The 20,946-nt window shown below is 35.5% G+C and overlaps 2 protein-coding genes across 3 annotated transcripts in view; both read right to left on the reverse strand.

The window, feature by feature from the left end:
• Nucleotides 1-3,180, reverse strand: part of pkp3b (plakophilin 3b) — a 54,090-nt gene extending 50,910 nt beyond the window's left edge. The window contains exons 1-2 of one of the 2 annotated variants that reach the window (XM_068222642.1): nt 3,038-3,180; nt 1,085-1,232 (exon numbers count right to left, since the gene is read on the reverse strand). In XM_068222642.1, the coding sequence (XP_068078743.1) occupies nt 1,085-1,232; nt 3,038-3,064 (175 nt within the window). In that variant the 5' untranslated portion in view covers nt 3,065-3,180. Of the gene's footprint in view, nt 1-1,084; nt 1,506-3,037 lie in introns of those variants that run through there. The other variant, XM_002662838.6, reaches the window with a different exon arrangement.
• Nucleotides 3,181-4,944: 1,764 nt separating this feature from the next.
• cd81a (CD81 molecule a) overlaps nt 4,945-20,946 on the reverse strand; it is a 40,098-nt gene continuing 24,096 nt past the window's right edge. The window contains 6 exon segments of the mRNA NM_131518.2: nt 4,945-8,077; nt 9,923-10,006; nt 10,098-10,190; nt 10,303-10,413; nt 12,698-12,772; nt 13,538-13,635. Of these exon segments, the coding sequence (NP_571593.2) occupies nt 8,015-8,077; nt 9,923-10,006; nt 10,098-10,190; nt 10,303-10,413; nt 12,698-12,772; nt 13,538-13,635 (524 nt within the window). The 3' untranslated portion in view covers nt 4,945-8,014.

Raw genomic sequence — 20,946 nt, forward strand, 5'->3', positions numbered from 1 at the left:
AAAAGCAATGACCGTGACCAACAGACTAAACAGATATTTGCATACTAATGCAAAACAAATCCTATCAGTGTCACCCAGAGCTATTGTGTTCAGTAGTTCAACTTTTCTGGACATTTGTCAATTCATTTCTGACTATTTCTTACCTTGCATTTTAAAAATATATATAATCCTATTCTGCATATGCTGTTGTGTATTTGCATATTTGATGAGCCACAATATTTCTAATACTGATTTATTACAAAATAGCAGACCATTTAATTCGATTAAAAAACATCAGAAAATGACAAATACATTATGGACATTTCCTTCAACTTTAAAACAATGCAATGCATTATTCTAAAGAATAACCAACACTTTACAGTAATTATTACCATTTATTAATCCATAACATGAACTAATAATAAGCAATATTTTTATGCTATTACGTTTATAAACCTTTTAAATTATAATTATTGGTGTTAATGAAATCATTGTTACTGTTTGTATTGCATTAATGCATATGGTTTTGGTCAAACTATTTTAACGTAAAATTTACGCTATTAAAAAACAACAACAAGTTAAAACTTTCCGCTCAATAAACTACTATTTAGCTACTTATAAGTAATGGGGTTTAGGTATTGGTAGGATTAGAGATGTAAATGAAGATCATTCTGTTTAAGTGCCAATAAACACTAACAGTTACTAACTTCGTGAGATCAGGCTGGATAAGTATTTAGCAAATGCTATGAATGGTTACTTAAAATTAAAGCAATGCTAAAATGTTTTTTTAATGTATTTTAATACAAGCAACGTGTTTGGATTAAAACATAAATGCTGTGTTTTCACTGTTAGTTCATGTTAGCTAATGCAATGTCAACAACTAAAACCATACTGTAAACTTTTAGCTAAATTTCCCAGTGTAGCCTCCTGTTTTGGCAGGTGCACTTAAAACAAGAACAGCCTAATATCATAAATAGGCTTATAATTTAATCAACATTTAAAAGTTTACCGCAAACTCGTGTTTATATAGCTGTGACAGACTTCAGAATAATAGCACAGGTGCTCATGATGCTCGCAGCGGATCATCAACAGGTTGTGTCCTCACCTGTGGAGGCGTTAAGTCGGGATGAGGATGTGGATTTCTCCGCCATGCGCTGCTGGACCTGCTGCTGGACGCGTCTCACTTTAGACAGTTGATCCCTCCTGCGGTGATCATCCGTCGGGATCGCATATGTGGTGACCGAGGTGTTGGGCTGTAAAGCAGAGAAGAACAGGCCCTCAGTGGCCGCAACTGCGCTCATTATGAAGTCCGAAAACTCGCTCCAGTAATTAGCTTGACCGCAGTACTAATCCAAACTAGATGTTTCTTCGGGTCGGAAAAGTTCTCGGAAATCCCTATTCCTATGGAAACTATGTTTTTATCCCCTCCCGCGAATGTTCCTCTAGAAGTATTCCGATATCAAATGAAGGTAAAAGTGCCCGGAGCGCAGGTCAGATGAAGAGCGCTTCTCGTACACTTGATCTGTGCAGCTGTGCGGGACTGTGTGTGAAGCAGAGCGGAGCGGGGCGGGCCGGAGAGCTGGCGAGGGCGGAGCCTTCTCACACACTGGCTGATCTGCTCTCAGCACTGAGATATGCATTATTATCAGACTCTTCACTTATTATATGAGGTCAGCAGTACACTGTCTGCTCGCTATTCATTCCTCATCTACAAGTACCATGTACTAAAAAAGATATATTAACCAAAGAAAAATATCTAAATAAGTCCCTGTGATTGCATTAAAAACAATATATATATATAGGCTATAGTTTTTTTCGATGTAGCCATACATTTAACATACCATGGTTTTCTCTGATTTTACAATGGTACATTATATGATCAAGTAAACTTTATTATGATAAAGTAGGGTTAAAGACCGTGGCTTTATATATTTTCAAGCAGTGCATTCGGAAAGTATTGATAGCGCTTCACTTTTTCTACATTTTTATTATTTTTTTTGTATTGAGCAAAGGCTGTGAATGCGTATGTACATGTGCTTTTCAGGTTTCATTCATTCATTCATTTTCTTTTTGGCTTAGTCCCTTTATTAATCCGGGGTCGCCACAGCGGAATGAACCGCCAACTTATCCAGCATTTGTTTTAAGCAGCAGATGCCCTTCCAGCCGCAACCCACCTATGAGAATTTTTTTTCAGATTTTTTATTTTTAATTAATTTGCAACAATTTCAAATTATTTTTTTACATTGTCATTATGGGGTATTGTGCAAGGAAATAAATGAACTTAATAAACTGTAAGTAAATGTTAATTTGTTGGTGAACTATTCCTTTAAGAAAGCTATAAGCAAATAAATAAATAAGTATTGAAAAACAATTATGCATATGATTTAGGCATTCTAAGAACATCCACTATACCAAAATTCTTGTCAGGTAGGCTATATTAATTTAGAACAAGAATATTTGATTTTAAATGCACACTTTGCCAATATCAAATCACCACGTTTTGATCATTTGTCAGCAAAATGTTTTTACAAATTTAAAATACAGTTTAGAATAATCATTCTTGTAGCCTATATATTAAAAAGTACAGGTCAGAATAAATCATGTATATAAATATATTAATGAATAATAGAAAATATGTAAGTGCATGAAATAAACTTTTTAAAAACCTTTTACACCACAACTGAACACCTCTCCTTTGACTAATGGATCAAATTATGGTGTCACTATGTATGTAATATCCTGCATTTCCTTGTATTTTTGCATATGTTATTTGTTTAAGCTTATTAAAATTTTAAAAAGACCAATTACTTTGGGCGAGCTTGAATGTTTCTTATAATATATTTAGCATGGTTTATTTATTTAATTATTTATTCATTCATTTGTTTATTTTAAGCATTATCTAGGCTATTTATGATCTAAAATTAATTTCAAGTTTTTTGTGAGTATACTATTTACAGTATTGTTTCAAAGCAGCTTTACAAAATGTGTATATTATTGCATTACAATCAGATTGTTAAAGTTACAATCAAAATACACAAAACTAAAAGTATTTACTCACCACTGATACAGAAGTCTTTGGTTTCATTTTTAAAAATGTTTCCCCCTTGAATGCAGCCTCACAATATCCTTTCAAGCTTATATGTCTTGTTTCTCTTCTCCTGTCTTTAACGATCCTGTTCAAAGAGGAGTATCTGAAAATGTGTTACCCACCCAAAAATGTCCTTACATCATCCCTCCTCCCAGGAACATTAGTTAATCCTAAGAAAAGCGATTGGAGGAAAAATGTAAGGTCACAAAAAACACGCTTCGAGGTGGAGAGCAAAACTGTTTAGTCAACAGGCTGAATGAGATTTGAGGCTTTTTTTTTCTGTCCAGCTGATGTAAATGTTATTTTTTATGAATGTATGAATGATTATATCACTGACTCATAATGAATGCATCCACGCAGTTAATCTACTTTATTCACATATTGCTGGAAATGAGCGGCCAAAGCCTTTTGTTTCAAACAAAGAGAGGCCCAGAGTTCAGTAGGACACACCCAATGCAGCAGTCCAGAACTTATTTCACGAGTTTACACCTTTGGTCACTATCTTTAGACAAGCAGATTTATGACTGACATTAGAAGAATTTGCTGATGCCTGAATATGAAATCTTTGTGAGTATAGGCTAATCAAGATAGCCCATGACAGTTTGTCAAAAAGGCACTAAAATGAAAAGAAAAAAGAAATGGGGCAAAAAAAAAGTATCTTACATTTAAACCACTACAGCTGTCGCGATTAAAATACAATTTGCAAATGGATGAAGAGTCATTTTCCGCAGCGCTGTGACAAATCAGACTCCTTTCTGTTGAGCTTTTGCATGCAGTAGCCAATCAGACGATGCGTTCAAAACTAGATATATCGCCCTCTGAAGGGCACTTCAAAGTGAAAAAAAAAATCATATTGGTGTCATTCCAAACCGAAGTGATTAAACTGCTACTACTACAAAGGGCCCTTTATAATGAAAGATTTTGAAAAATACAACTGAAGACACTTTGGGAAATTCTGAAAAATTGTTTGGTATCACACACTGCACTCAATTCGGAAAGACTCATCCATATGCTTTAATCTGTTCATTCAGAGGGAAATGTTGACTACAAATAGGCACTGATGCAAGTACAGTGCGAGGATAATTTGTCATCTTCTGTGTTTATAACTTGCATGATTTTGTCATTGAGCCACATGTTTTGCACATGCCGACATTCTCTCTGATTATCCTAATCAGAACAAGAGCAATTATGGGTTGGGGTCACTGTCGGTCGAACTATACACACTGTAAAAAATGTAGGGTTCCACAAATTTCATGTGTGTTGTCCCAACACAAATCATTTAGGTTAACTTAACACTTTTAGCAAATTTATGTGGATTGAACATAAAAGATTAAGTTGTCCCAATGAAATCACCAGAATTGTTGCACTCTACCAGTTTCAGTTTTAGATCTTTTTCAAGACAATTCTATACAGCTTAAAGTGACATTTAACAGCTTAGTTAGATTAATTAGGTTAACTAGGTTAGGGTAATTAGGCAAGTTATTGTATAACAACTGTTTGTTCTGTATCGGTAAATATATATCTTAGAGGGGCTAATAATTTTGACCTTAAAATTTTTTTTTTTTAATGAAAAACTGGTTTTATTCTAGCAAAAAAAAAAAAAAAATCAATAAATAAAAAATCAGACTTTCTCCAAAAGAAAAAATATTATCAGACATACTGTGAAAATTTCCTTGCTCTGTTAAACATCATTTGGGAAATATTTAAAAAAGAAAAAAAATCAAAGGAGGCTAATAATTCTGACTTTAACTGTTTATATGAAATATGTTGCCCCTAAATGGAAAATGTTCATGAAAAAGAAATGTAAAATAATAAATAACATTTGGACCGCATTTACAAACAGACAAGGTAAACATAAAAACACAAAAAACACCACATTATTTGTAAAATACATTTAATTCCTACATATTTGGGCAACAAAATCAGACCAAAATGTATAATAGGTATAATTGGTAAAGAGATTCATGTTCAAGCTTTCCAATTGGGTATCAAATAATACGAGATCCTTTCAACACAAATGCTATATTTAAAAACATGATCAAATACCTGGATACTGTTTTAATTTAGATTTTCCTTCATGTTATTAATTAGATAGAGATCATGCTTAACCTGTCAGGACCCCGTACAATTCTTACATGCTTCATTTCTGAGGTTCTTCATTTTTTTTTTTTTTTGACAAGTACCAGAAAAAGTTATCACAATTAAAGGCATACATTGTCTTTACATGGTAATTAGTATACTATATAGCTGTACATATTACAAGACACTTTGAAGCATATCAGCATAGGCAAAATGTGTTAACAAGACAAGGTTGCATAATGCATGTAGTAAAATCACAAATCTGATGGTATTAATTCATCAAGGATGGGGCGCGTCCTAATAGTGAGGTCTAGATAGAAGAAGTGCACGAAAATCATGTACACAGGCTTAAGAAATGGCGTAGACACCAGTTGAATAGTATTTGAACGCCACCTAGCGAGTATGGCATGGTATTACAGACTCTACATCTGTGATAGAGGTGGCAGTGAAGAGTAAAGAGCTTGTCTATCGTATCAACAACAGAGTTTATCCTTCTGAGCTCACCGTCAACAGATATCACACGTGTACATTCACACAAACATCCTTGGGTTTTCTAGTCTAGTGATTTTGTAGCACATAACAGCAATGACAGCATAGACGATTCCATCAGAATCGACCTGGATTTGCTATCTAAGTGATTAAGGGATAGGGTGTCTCATGTTATAAGGCTAGTAGGTACTGTATGTATGAATCCTCTCTATGGCTTGGCTTACTGTAACGAGGGGCAGAACTTTAGTGACCGGGGCAGTACATAAGTCCAACACCTTGTATAACGGACATGCAGAAAAACACATTACATCACTGTATATTGAGCTTAATCAGCATCAGGAGGTTGTAGATATTTATCAGCTCTCTCTCACCTATGTGGTCTCACATACATATAAGAAACACACTTTCTGAATTCAAAATGAAAATTACCTCATAGTTTACTTCTTATGTGGTTGTAAACCTTTGTAAGTTTCCTCTGTGGAACACTAAAGATATTATTGTGAAGACTGATGCTTATATAACCCCGTCGGTCCTACAGAGCTTAACCTTCTCCGAGCTGGGATCAAACATTGGCAACTCTCCGCATGGAAGTCGGTTGCTCTAACAAGGAGGCTAAAGACCATGGCCTCTGTCGCTAGAACAACTTTAGAGGTTAAGAGGAGTGAGGTTTACCTGCACAGCCCTTAACTAGCTGGCCTCTGTTACACTTACTGGGCACCCATTAACTTCCATATAATAAAAATTACCATGGTTGTCAATTTGGTGTTTTTCAAAGTAACTTCTTTTGTGTTCAACAGAAGAAACCTGAATAGGTTTTCAACAAGCCAAGGCTGATTAAATGATGGTGGATTTAATATTTGAGGGAATTATCCCTTTAATATTATTGCCTGTCTTTAAATGGCAGAAATGGTAAGATTAGTAAGGAAGAACACAGCTCCGAATTCACTGAATGATGAAAGATCAGCACCTTTAAAAGGAAAATTCCAGGTTCAACGCTTATCAGACAGCGCTTGTGGCATAATGTTGAACAAACAAACAACTAATTTGGATTCTTTACCAATGAGGCACCTAAAATAAAAACAAAATACACACTTGAAAGTACTTACATTAAATACTATTAAAGCATATTACTCCAAAGCATATATGAGTAATAATTTTGATGTTTATTGTAAGGTTTTAGACTAAAGTCGAGTATAACTTTGCAAATGTATAGCTTTCTATGTAACAATATTAACATGCATTTAAAAAATAAATGTTAACCACCAACTTCAATATTATACTGTATATATTTTTATACTTTAAAAAAGTATTTCAGTCCGAACTGTTTGGAAAAAAAATTAAAACAGGCAAAATTGATCAACATTATGTCACAAAAAGCCACTGACTTACACTACTACTCATTATATCATAAAGATTTGCCCTCACTGAGCTCTACTGAAAGAGGAATGGTGCAAAAAGCAAACAACACAGTGCTCATCAACTTCTATAAAGGCCCAATCTCAAATGGCACACTTCATCTACACTTGTGGTCTTGTGCACTTAAAACGGCTGTTGCCATCAGGGGTGTCAACTGGGATTTGGCCAAACTGAGCGGAAAGTATACTTCCCTTGCCCACGTCCAGTTCAGCCTCATGGACAGCATGTGCACAGGCCAATTGTGCTACTGTGGGAGTGATTTGAACACTTGAAACCAGTGGTCCACTAGGTTGGTCGCACAAGCCGAATGCGTTTATCTGCTTGCTCATAATGAAGTGTCCTTCAACAATGCGGAAGACTGAACTCAGGAAATTACATATACCTGGGCCTTCAAACATTCTTAATCCTTGTACTCTCATTTCCAACAAAAAAGCACCGTATTCTAGCTTACTCTCACCTAACTAACACTGTTTATTTAGTGGTTTCTCAGGAAGAGTCGAGTACATACAAACAGAGAGGAAGATGGAAAAGAGTGTTCAGTATGAGGTTCATGCTAAGAGCCGTACAGGCCTGCAAATATATACAGTTTATACATACGAAAAAAGAATAATAGTAACCCCAAAGCAATAGCGGTACTTAACAGTTAAAACACACAAAAAGAAACTACAAGCAAATAAATGTATCCATCCTTCATGTGATAATGTACTCTGTGTGTTTATAAGTCTACTGCTAAAGCTAGCCATCACCAACTACAGCGTAAACGATAGCAGACTAGTTGTTGGTGGTTCCACCGCCACTTTTCGACAAATAAAATGCACAAAAGTTGATCTGCGACTTCAGGAATTGGACAGAGCGACTACATTAGGAAACAATGGGAGATACAAAACAAAATAGGAGATGGTAGATATAAAACAAAACGATTTTTTTTGGCTGATGTTTTAAAGGTCATATCTTGCCCTTGTTTTAATACACAGGGCTGTTCCTGATGCCGCAGCAAAGCACCATGCTGAAGATCATCTCGAAGATCTGTAGAGAGAAAAACAGGAGTCAAATGGTTATAGAACGAAAGATCATGTCCACACTAATGCCTTTTCATTTGAAAATGCACATTTTTCTCCCCGTTTTGGCCTTCCGTCTTCACTGAGGCTGTTTTTAGCAAACCAAAACTTATCTTTCTGAAAACGCTGTCCAAAGTGAACACATTCATTCATTTTCTTTTCGGCTTCATCCCTTTATTAATCGGGGGTCGCCACAGCAGAATGAATCACCAATTATTCAGCATATGTTCTTCGCAGCGGATGCCCTTTCAGATGCAACCCAGCAATGGGAAAAATCCATACACACTTGTCCACACACATAGACTGCAGACAATTTAGCTTACCCAATTCACCTACACAACATGTCTTTGGACTATAGGGGAAACTGGAGCCCCCGGAAGAAACCCATGTGATCATTCGGAGAACATGCAAACTCCACAAAGAAATGCCAACTGACCCAGGTTGGGGGCAAAGTGATGGGTTGCAGCTGGAAGAGCATCCACTATGTAAAACATATGCTGGATAAGTTGGCGGTTCATTCCACTGTGACAATCCCATATTTATAAAGGGACTAAGCCAAAAAGAAAATGAATGAATGAATGTATGAACTGTGATTATGAGAACCATCTGACAAGATAAACCAGCAAAAATTAGTTCTTAAAATGTCTCTAAATTGCAATATTTATACCTCATAATTAAATAGAAAATCAGGCGAATAACTGCAAAAAAGGTTAAGTTTTTCAGAAAACAAATAACAACCCGTTTCAATCAGCTGCCTACGGGCCTGACAGTGTAATGTTAAAAGAAGGTTTAATAACTGATAAAGAGTGAGTTTAATAAAGACTTCAGTTTAATTTAGCCATAGTGCAAATGATAATCTATTTGAGTATTAATAAAAGATGGAGGCTGTAGTTTTTCTGACAAATTGTTTCAACTGAAATTGGACATGCTACCCTGAGAGATTAGGAGAATTGATCATATACTTTTACATTAGCTGTTATAGTCTGTTGTAATGTTATGCTGTGAGTTAAAGCAGGGGAAAAGACACAAGCATTAACTGCATTTTCATGATGGACTCATTCAGTAGCGAACTTGAGTTTATGTGACTTCAGTCCTTATTACCACCTTTTTTGCTGCCGCCATCCTCACACCTCACACATCTTATTCTTGCACATATGAAATTCCCTTATGCTGTTTTGGCACTGTTACTTCTGAACGCAGCTACAGCCTCTCACACAACAGCAGGGAAAGGCACAGACAATCCCAATATTCATGTGTGTTTGGTGAGTGGTGCGACTTGAGGAGAGATGATTCTGCATGTCTAGGTTGATATTGACAGCACAATTTTTTTTAAAGTGAATTAAGTTATTGGTGGGGACTTTTCAATAATTGGTGGATATTGATGTGGACGTGTCCCCTTTGTCCATGCTAAATTTACACTCCTGTTATATGGTGTCATGGCTTTACAATCAAAAAATGTCACTAACATAACGAAAAGGTAGACCCCTTGAATACTACACAAAATTTATAAAAACCTCTCATTTTCTTCAACATTTTGCTGCAACATTTCAAAGAAAGAGAAAGCAAACAAATGCCAGGCAGATATGACACCGGTAAAAGCGTCTTACTTCTGTGCGTATGTGCAGTACGTGAATGAAAGTGTTTTGGGTTGTTTTGGTGTGGATGACCATTTTTCCAGAAATTATTGAAAATGATAACATGGGCATGGAGTGTTTTTAGATGAAAAAGCTGTTTTCAAATTGATCTGAATTAGTGTAGATATAGCCTACGCTGACACACAGTCCCCAATATAAGCACACTCAAACTCACTCACCATGATTACAGCAACAACCAGGGCAGCGATGCCGATCAGGCTGATCTTGTCAGTGAAAAGATTCTTGATCTCGGTGTGACAGTCCTGAAAAACATTTTTTTTTGTCATGCTACAGTATGCTTGACATTTTGATTGAGAATTCTTTATTTTAATGCAGTAACAAAGAGTGACATACCACAGCATTTGTTCTTAAATGTTCAGGACAGGTGTCAGTGAGCCACCTATCAACAATGGCTGTAAAAAGGTTTCCTTTGCCACAGCACTGAAGCTGAAATCCAGAGATAACACTGATTAGATATTTGCGTTTCTCCAACACCATTTGATTTATAAATTAATCACTTGATGATGGTCTTGCTCCTCACTAGGTGAAGACCACTTACAGTCTCATGAAAGACCTTTAGGACAGCAGTGGCAGGATTCTTGTTGTCAGTGTTGTAGGTAGCGCCTTTGTCATACACAGAGTCATAGAAACCGATTACCTCTTTGGAGATCTGAAAAATATAATGGAGGAAGAAATCATTACAAATATATTGTAAACAGATTTGCATTTGTTAGTTTTAATGCTGTGTGTATATTAGCGATAGGCCGATTCTTGAAAATAACAACAACAAACTGTTTGATTCTCTTGTTACGGTATTGTTTTGTGTCATGAGGCCACATCATGTCAACCTTCGCATTTTTTTCTAGTGTTTTCAACCAAAGGGTGGCAAGAAACATTAAAGATCCGATCCTCCGTTTATTTGCAACCCATACAGCTGAACCCCCAGGGGATGCTACTTGCTCTTAAACGTGAATTTATTGTGCACTTTTATTTTATTTAGGCATGAAAACACTTTAAAGTAAATATAAAAATGATGGCATTCCCTTCCTTTTCATTACAGGCACCTTCGCCCCTCCTATGCAATCCTCAAAAAAGTTCACGGAATCATCACCATCCTGATAAATAGATGCTGTTTCCCAAATGGATTCTGCACATGCTATTTGAAGTGGAACAAAAGTGAATACTCTGGGCTTGGGGTGCGTGTTTAAACCAAGCGACAACCTCCCGCTCTTCAATCGTGAAGCCAATACGGAGGTAACTGAAACTGCAATTCATTGACTGGCCTTTGGGTGCTGGCTCCAGTCCAGATATTCACTGACTGCAATGCTAAATTGGCCAATTTTACAGCTGATAAAAATATGTTTACAGCCTGGTACAAAAGACGGCTTTGGTGCATATAGCTAATATTACTCTTCATGACAACTGTGAGGGGTTCCTTTTTTTATAACTCACCCGTTTCGTTTTCATTAAGGTATATTAAGTATGCATAATTAAGGGCATGACCACTTGAGAGACCGCCAGGTCAGGCTAGTCACTGTCATGTCACCTCAGCTGATTCCAGCTGATTAGCTGCTGAACTCAGCATATATATTGTATTTTTGTTTTGTTTTATTTGGCTTTACACAGTCTGTTGTCTTTTGGAATTATTTCCTACAATTATCAGATGATATGGCATGTTGTGTGCACTTAATTGTGCTCAAAAACCATTTAAGTTGCCTCCATTTCTTAGATAAGTAAAATTGTATACCATATCTATACAGTTTTATGCAGTTTTACTTAAGATAATTTTATCATTTATAATTTTCTTTAGAACTGTAATGCACTACAGAATCTGACAGATTGATTAGCTGTAGGCTAATGAACAGTAATCGGAAACATTGACATACATGTTATGCCTGGATTTCATAAATAGGCTTGCATTTACTGACACAGACTATATTTTAAGTATTTGAAAGTTATTAGCTTTTTCCTCCTGTAGAAAAATGTCACAAGAACAATGCTTAGTGGCTCAATGTATTACAACAGTGTTTTTAAAAGACTAAACATTATTGATTTAGTACAAAGCCGAGCACATGTGGTCAGAACACAAACGAGTCGCAGGTAACAAAGTACTATATCAAGCGTTTCTCCCAAAGAAAAGCCCGTCTAAGAAAAGTGCTAGCAGGCGTTTGTAGATCCACTGACACTCCGTCTCTTTGCCCTTGTTTGGTATCCCCTGGTCTGTGCGATGACGTCCAAACAAAATGGGGACGATTGGCCGTGCCTACTTGTAGCTTTATTTGCACTCTTCAGAATCCTATGGGTGACGTCACGGATACTACGTCCATATCTTTTACAGTCTATGGTTTGAACAGACATATCCACATAATAATGTAACCATGTCGATCTTGGTGGGTTTTCTTTTAAACACACCAAATTTAGTCTTAAATGAGCATAAACAGTTAGGAAAGCTTTCATTTTAGATCTGTGCATTTTTGAAGTGACACCTCTGTTATTTAATGTAATCACATGAAAAATAGAAATGAGAGATTCATTTGCTGCTCTTTAATCAGAGTGTTTAAATTATACAGTGAAGAAAAGGTTAATAAGAATTGATGACGATTCAATTTCTTTATAATAGCAACAAAATTGAATAGGCTGTTTAATTTATTTGCAGCTTTTTCAAATGTACTGTATGCTATTTATTATTTCCTTTGTAAATAATAATAATAATAAAACATATTACTAATCGTTTCAACTATTTATTTACAATGAAACAGCTCTAGATGAACATTTTTAGTAATTTGGTTAATAAATAAAAAATTTTAAAGGGGTTTTCCCTTATTTCCACATCCCTATGTTGACCAGTATGGGCCATGCAAAGCATAACAAAACTGTGACACAAAATAAACTGTTGATTTTGTGAAGCATTTCACCCCTAGTGTTTATATGTGCATGTCGAAAGAAACAGAAACCTTGTCTTTGTTCATGAATCCCCAGATTCCAGCGGCAACCTCACAGGCAAAAAGAAGGACCAGGCAGGCAAAGAACTGTGGGAGGGAAAGAAAAAAATGTGGATGTGTCATTTCACCAAGTAAGACATGTTCCTGAAACAACATTTGATGATCCTGAAACAACATTCTAGTCTAAAAATAATCTGACCCCTATCTCAACCCCTAAATCTAACCCTAAACACAATCTATCTTTAAAATTACAGCAAAATGATGTTAAAACCCTTGTTTTAAATCTACACTTCACATTAACAGCAAACCTACCTCTTTAGTCTGATTGAAATGTTGTTCCAGGATTGACAAATATGTAAGATTAAGAAATGTTGATAAGGGGTGTTCTGAATAAAATCAAACAAACTAGCATCTCAAACTTTTGCACAAATTTATTAAATTGATCAGAATAGGCAGGCTATAATTTATTTAATAAAAAACAAACTAAAGACAGATTAATTCTAAAAATCTACATTTACCATTACAGAAATATTTAATTGCCAATTGAAAAAGGAATTCAGGCTAATTCTCCCTCAAATGGACTCTGACCTATAGCATTAATACTGAGCTAGTGTACTGTTTTGTTGAAATCTGGCAGGACTGGGCTGGCTTTAACGTTCCTGAGCGTAGCGCAATCTTTACCAAAAAATTTAAAGACATTTAAGAGACCATCAAATGTTTGCAGAATAAAAGGATCAACGTTGACAGCATGAGATTGGTTTACGTGTGTATTGCAATCGGGGCTCAATCACTCTAAGCACCTCTATCACCAATACACTTCAAGCAAATCTGAAGAACAAATGAGTTACTTACGGTTCCAAGAAGACACTGGGACTCCTGAATGGCTCCATAGCATCCAAGAAATCCAACAAACATCATCACAGCGCCGACGGCAATCAAGATGTAGACACCTACAAGAAGAGCATATGTATTAGAATGAACAAAAATCCAATTCTTTAAAATTGTTTCATCCTTAAATAAATACAGGATTATCTGTATTATAAACATAGGGTATTTAGATGTATTTCAAAGTTTTAAGATTCAAATCAAGATCGGAGAATCATTCGATCAAAATGGTTGTTCAACTGAAGGTGCAGTATTGCTGGTGATGGCCAGCAGGAGTCACTGTGTGCTCACGTTGATAAGGCTGCACGTTAAACTGCAGAACATTTGGAAGTCATACTGAGGGGCCCAAATTAACTTTTTGTTTCCATTCCCTCATTCCTCTCATAAAAAAACCTCGAGCTAACAGCAAATCAGGGTTCTTATGTAACATGACATGTAAAAGCAAAAGGAAAAAAGAGAAAAAGAAGAGAGTTAAAGACAGCTTTCTTAGAAGAAAATAAAGAAGGAATGCAAAAAAGAAAGGACTCTTTCTTTTCAAAGTGTTTACATCACTTGGTAACACAGGCTGATTGATACTGCCTTAACCATAGCAACTGCAGCGGGCCCTTGGGTGTTTGCATGGATGTTCAAAATGGCAGTGTATAGAGAGATAGTAAGAGAGAGAGAGAAAAAGAACAGAAAACTCTCTTAAGAAACATTCACCCATCCGCTCACAATGTAATCACAGTGAGTCAACATGGAGAACATGAGTGAGCATGAATCTTGCAACTTTATCTTCCATTGTGTCACACCTTTTCACCCTTACATGTTAGCTTCTGTTTTTCCCCAAGTACCATTATTTAAAGTTTATTTATTTATTTATTTTTAAACATGATTAGTTATATTCTAGTTAGTCTGATAAACTGCTCTGAAAGCAGTTCAATGAATTCTGTCTCCTCTAGCGTGCTTGGTTGTGTCTGATGGAACTGCACATCGGTGGAGTTGCTCTTCTGTGTTTCAGCGAAAGCATTTGCATTAGACTGAACTGAACTAAGCTCAACTTTAACTGTGACAACTGAACTGAAGCTGCAGCTTTTATTTACTAGAAGTTTGTCTATTTTAAGCTGCCTTAAGCAATACAGTAATACAATAAATTTTAAGCAACATTTTGATTCGAAATAAACAGATGCAAACAGATTTGACTGATTTTATATTAAACTGCAAAAAACAAATAAAACATCCAGACATTTCTTTTCCCTAAATCAATTACAAATTGCAGTTCTGCCCCAAACTACTGATAGTATTATTTGTAAAAAGGCTTTTATTCCAAACAGCCAGCCAAAAATAAAGAATAAATAAATAAAGGAAATTCGCCATAAGAACAAAAATATAATAGGGAATACTGTGAAAATGATCTTGCTCTGTTAAACAGCACTTTGGAAATATTTGAAAAAATATTTCAGAGAAATAATTTTGTCTTCCACTGTTTTTGTCAATACAACATAAATACATTAGGGTTACATCTACAAATGTATCTGTAACATATTAAACAGAAATATCTCATTAAAATATCTCATTAGCTAAAACTGATAGACCCCACTTTACTGTTTTGAACTACACGCTTGAATCAGTATTTAATCCTGTATTTAATTAACTAAATTCCTTAAAACATTTGAAACATCTTTATATTTTATTTAAAGAAGTATCTGATTTTCTTAACCTTTGTAATGCACAAAATACTGCATTAACATTCCCATGGGAATAACAAAGTGTCTGCCTTAACATCTCCTTTCAAACTTTAAGTCATCACTTAGTTACATCCAGCCAAAACAAAGCCAAACACACTTAGTTTCCAGTAGTCTGCAAGCGCATTGTAAATATTGTGTTTTAGTAAATTAATGAATAAAAAGTACTCCTTAACACAGAAATATCTGATTATCCAACTGTTAACACATCAAACACCCTCTATTCAATATTTAGCTTCACAAAGAGAAACATCAAATTATTGAAGTAAACTTGTTTGTAACTTTGAGTTCACATAGACTTAAAGAAGAGAATTACACATTTTTTTAAAGACAGATAGCAAACAGGAAACTCTTTCTGTTAGGAAACCCATTCTCTGTGATTCATCACGGAAAATGAGTGAGCATGAATTGTCTTACAACAGTACCTTCGCCTTTTGTGTCATATCTGTTGAGTCACCTTCTGTTTTTCTGCAATTCTTTCTGATGTTTATTTGTTAATTTACTATTTTTCTTTCCATGATCCCCCCCCCCCCCCCCCCCCCTTCAGTTTGGTGAAATGTGCAAGCTTTTTAGTCAAACAATCAATTAACTGATTGACCCCATCTAAAAATTTGACGCAAACACCCAAAATCAATTTTATCAATTTCGTAAATGTCTGAATATGGAGCCAGATCAATCTGAAAAATAATACTTTGCATTCATAAAATTCATAAATGCATGGCACAAACATAACATTCTGATTACAGAGGCGATTGACAAAATGATATTCTGAAAATGCCAGCATTTGAATCACTGATTCATTCAGTAAAAATTGCTACTGAATGCATTGATTTGAGCGGTTCGCAAATGACATTAGATCATCATACTCAGTATTACTGATATATAACATTACTCATCTAATTTACGTTTTAGCTGTTGCATACTTATAAGGCCTACACGGAAGTCGAGTCTGCTGGTCACTACAAATTCAATCGCTCCATGCTGTGCAATGTGACAGTTTTACTACGGATTATGACAGCTGGTCAGCAAAATAAACAGATGACATGCTAAGATAAATAAGTATTATGACAGTCTGATATTTGTGCCAGTATGTCAAGATAAAATTGCTTAAAACACCTTACTCTACTGGAAAAAAAAAGATTCAAAGATGATCCCTTGATTTCTAGGTGATTGCAAAAATTTATTTTGGTTGAATTTAAACAAACAAATTAAGTTAAACATTACTACAGTAAATGTAATCTGTTTTTTTTTAATTCAGGCGTCATGGTGGCGCAGTGGGTAGCACAATCACCTCACAGCAAGAAGGTTGTTGTTTCAAACCTCGGCTGGGTCAGCTGGCATTTCTGGCGATCCCAGATTAATAAAGGGAATAAGCCGAATGAATGAATGAACGAATGAATGAAGAATGTTTAAATTCAACTTATATACATTTTTTGCCAACAATTTTGCAGAATAATATTTTTCAGTGTATGACGTAATTTTGATGACAAATGTCTAATAATACTCCTGAAACAATTTATTTTATTTTATATAAAAAAACATAAAAATTAAATGGTGGATCTTCTTGACTTTGTTCAGTAAGGAGTGTTTTGATTGGTGGATGTAAAATTGACCATGATTGGCTAAACAGAATAATCTCCCAAAAAAAAAAAAGATTTGTACGAATCATGTCCTGCCAGGAATGTCTCAAAAATACCGCACAAAAATTCGAGTGAGCATTTTCAAATGCACATTCAGTGGTTCATATACATCTAACTTCTTCTTCTTTGGCCTTAGTCCCGTATGGTTGCGGGGTCAGCTCCTCCATTTAGACTTGTCCACATGATAACAACTTTTTTTTTTTTTTTTTACACATTCCGGCCGGTCTGTCGTCTGGGCCTGTCACCCTCATACACTCATACACTACAGACAATTTAGCCTACCCAATTCACCTGTACCGCATGTCTTTGGACTGTGGGGGAAACCGGAGCACCCGGAGGAAACCCACGCGAACGCAGAGAGAACATGCAAACTCCTCATAGAAATGCCAACTGAGCTGAGGTTCGAACCAGCGACCTTCTTGCTGTGAGGCGACAGCACTACCTACTGCGCCACTGCTTCGCCTTCATATACATCTAACATAATTCATAAATGCATGAGGAAAGTAATCCAATAGCTTCAAATATACATAAGTGTGCAAACATTTTAAATGTATTTATGGATGATGCACATGTGTGAGCATTTGGGAAATATTTTAGCTTTTTACTTTAGAATTGATGAACTGTGTTTTAAATTATTAAATGGAGTTGTGGATTAATGAACTTTACAAATACAAATGTATTGTTTTGAGACTGATCTGGCTCATATCTGAATGAACATTACATTGTATGTACAGTTGAAGTCAAAATTATTAACTCTTCTATGAATTTGTTTTTCTCTTTCAAATATTTCCCAAATTATGTTTAAGAGAGCAAGGAATTTTTAACAGTATTTCCCATTATATTTTTTCTTCTGGAGAAATTCTTATTCATTTTATTTTGGGTAGAATAAAAGCAGTTTTATAATTTTTTAAAAAACATTTTAAAGGCAAAATTATTAGGCCACTTAAGCATAATTTCTTTTCGACTGTCTAAAGAACAAACCATTGTTATACAATGACTTTCCTAACCCTAACTTACCAAATTAACATAATTAACCTAGTTAAGCCTTTAAATAGAACTTTAAGCTGAATAGAAGTGTCTTGAAAAATATCTAGTAAAATATTATGCACTGTCATTATGGCAAAGAAAAAATAAATCAGTTACTAAAACTATTATGTTTAAAATGTGTTGAATAAAATCGTATTTCCATTAAACTGAAATTGGGGAAAAAATATACTGGGTTGCTAATAATTCAGGGGGGCTAATAATTCTGAATTTAACTGTATATCATAAGCAAACTGTATAATGCCAAAAACAAAAGCAAGTTTAGTTTTTCTATCCTGCCAAGCTTCTCTCTCTCTCTCTGTCTGTCTCATCCTCAGAGCTGCATTCTGACACACCCAATGCGCTTCTAGCTTCAGTGAAGCTCCTGGTAACACAAACTGAATTTTCAGAGCATAATTAAATTAAATTTTTTTACCATCTAAATGTCCCACTGTCATTTAGTGACCGAGCCCGTTCCCTTGCAAGAGAATTTTACACAAAAATCAATGCAATGTGGGTTGAAACGGGAGGGGACTGGCCGAGTCCTGGTTCCATTTACTTAATTGCGGTGAGTAAAGGGCTCAAACAACTGCCACCAGGCCATTTCTCAGCGTGACAGGCCTGAAAGGAGTGCTGCGATGTGTCCAGCATACTGAACAGCTGCATAATATCCACATAAGCTCTCCCTTCCAGAACACTTTCACTTTCTCTTTAAACAACCCTCTTTCTTTTTTCAGTCTTGGGATGTCCATCTCAAATTATACCGAGTTCATAACTACTGCATGACTCACTGCTAATGAGCCCCGCATATTGTGTGAAGTTTGTGATGGGTTGTTATACAAAAACAACTGATGGAAAAGCTTGCAAGGATATTTCTATGACCAGGTGCTTCCTGTGACACAATAAACTGAAGAGACCCCCATCTTTCTGTAAAGGCCCACTGGGACGAGCCACAGACTCTGCTGTCTGTGTCTCAGCCTGAGTGTTTGCAAGTCCTTGAAAGAGTTTTTGGACTCATGTGTGAGTGCAATGAAAGTCGCCAAATGCAGCTGCTATTTTTGCTAATTCGAAGAGCAGACATCTGGATCTCAGCCAGTGAAAGACAGAGTGAGAGAGAGAGAGCTGGGGATGTCACATGAGGAAATGAGCTGTGGGGGGAAAAACAGGAAAATATGATGGAGAAGAACAGGATAAGGAGTATGAGAAGAATGAGGCACTAAGAAAGGGAAGTGAGCGGACAAGAGTAAAGGTGAGGGCATGTTCGCTGTGGTCTGCAGAATATTGGCTGCAAAATAGTCATTATTTATAACAATATTCTATGCAGTCATGAATATGGCATTGGTCCAGACAAAGACAATGGGTTCAAGTTCAAGGCCACATGATCAAATTCATTTCGACCAAATGAAAGCTACTTGGTTTGAAAAGCTTGTATTGGTATTGCTACACACTGTTAAACGAATAGCTCACCCAAAAGACTACTCTTGAAAATAAATATTATTGTGGGCGCAAATAGTCTCATGGACAGTAAGATGATATATAGCACCACTGTGGAATCCTGATTTTGAATCCCAGTTTGCAGATGTTTCTTGATCCCACTCCCCTTTTCTCTCTCCAACTTCGATTCCTGTTAATTTACTGTTTTATTATAAATTCCAAAATCTCAATACACTGTAAAACCCAACAGTCAACTTAATCAAAAGAATTGAAATTTAGGTCAATTAAAGTTAAATGAAAGTTAATTCTACTTATTTGAAAAGAGTTTTGAACTCAGTGTTGAAGGTAATGAGTTAATTAAATACCTCATTACTTCAACTTAAATTGAGTAAGTTCACAGTACTCAAATAGATTTGTTTTTTTTAACTCAAATGGTTAGTAGCACTCAGTTTCCTCTAACGGTTTGACTTGCCTTAACTTATTGGGTTTTACAGTACTCAGTTGGTTTGAGTTCTCTTCATTTATTGGGTTTCTCAAATTGCTTCTTTTACTCAAATGGATTAAGTTCACAGTACTCATTAGGATTAGTTTTTGAACTTAAATGGTGTGTTGCAATCAGTTTCCTCAAATGGTTTGAGTTACCTTATCTTTTTGTGTTTTACAGTGTAGGGAAGCTTTAAAAAGCTAAATTTATTGCCATTAATGGTTCTATGAAGAACATCCACAGAACCATTTCATTCCAAAAAAGGTACTTCAGATTACAAATTATTAAAACGTTCTTGACTTGGATGAACTCCTTAAACCAAAAAATAAATAAAAAATCTTCTATGACATGACTGCAAAAACTCATGTTTAGAAAATATATTTTAAGGGCGTATGAGCACTTCTAAGGACAAGAAATGTAGTAAGAAATTAATTGAAGTATTTAATGTGATTCCAGTAAGTCTTAATTATATGAGGTGACAGGAATTATTAATTTTTATGTGCAAATAAAGCGAGAAAAAAAAACCAATAGCTTCTTACATCACCCATACCTTTACTAACACAATAAATCTATTTTGTGTTGATATGAGAGCAGAAGATCTCAAGGTACAACCTGTCCCAGAATCACTTGAACTGCTTACAAGCAAAGGAGTTAGGAATGCTGTATGCAAGCTTTGTTTACATTCATGGTGCTTTAGGTCTTGGTTTATTATTTTGTTAAATGGTGCAAAAATGTGCATTTCCTGCATGCCAGAGCTGAGAGAAACCGGTGAGATTATGTAAAAGTGCATTACTGAGACTGGCAGATGAAAGGCTATCATTTTATTTCTAATATGACATGTCAAGCAAATTATGACAAAACAGTGTAGGACTTCTAGAACATGTTGCATTGTGAGAATGTCTGCTCATGCAATAATACAGCACAAATACATTGGTTTTGGAGATTCAAGTAAAGAATTTGTTAAAAAAAAATCCATCATCTCATAAAATTAAGACTGAACCACTGGAATCTCATCTACTACTTATGTTCTTATTACTTTTTTGGGCCTTAAAAGTGTTGTATAGAAAATCA

The sequence above is a fragment of the Danio rerio genome, chromosome 7 (assembly GCF_049306965.1).
Source record: "Danio rerio strain Tuebingen ecotype United States chromosome 7, GRCz12tu, whole genome shotgun sequence".
Lineage (NCBI taxonomy): Eukaryota > Metazoa > Chordata > Actinopteri > Cypriniformes > Danionidae > Danio > Danio rerio.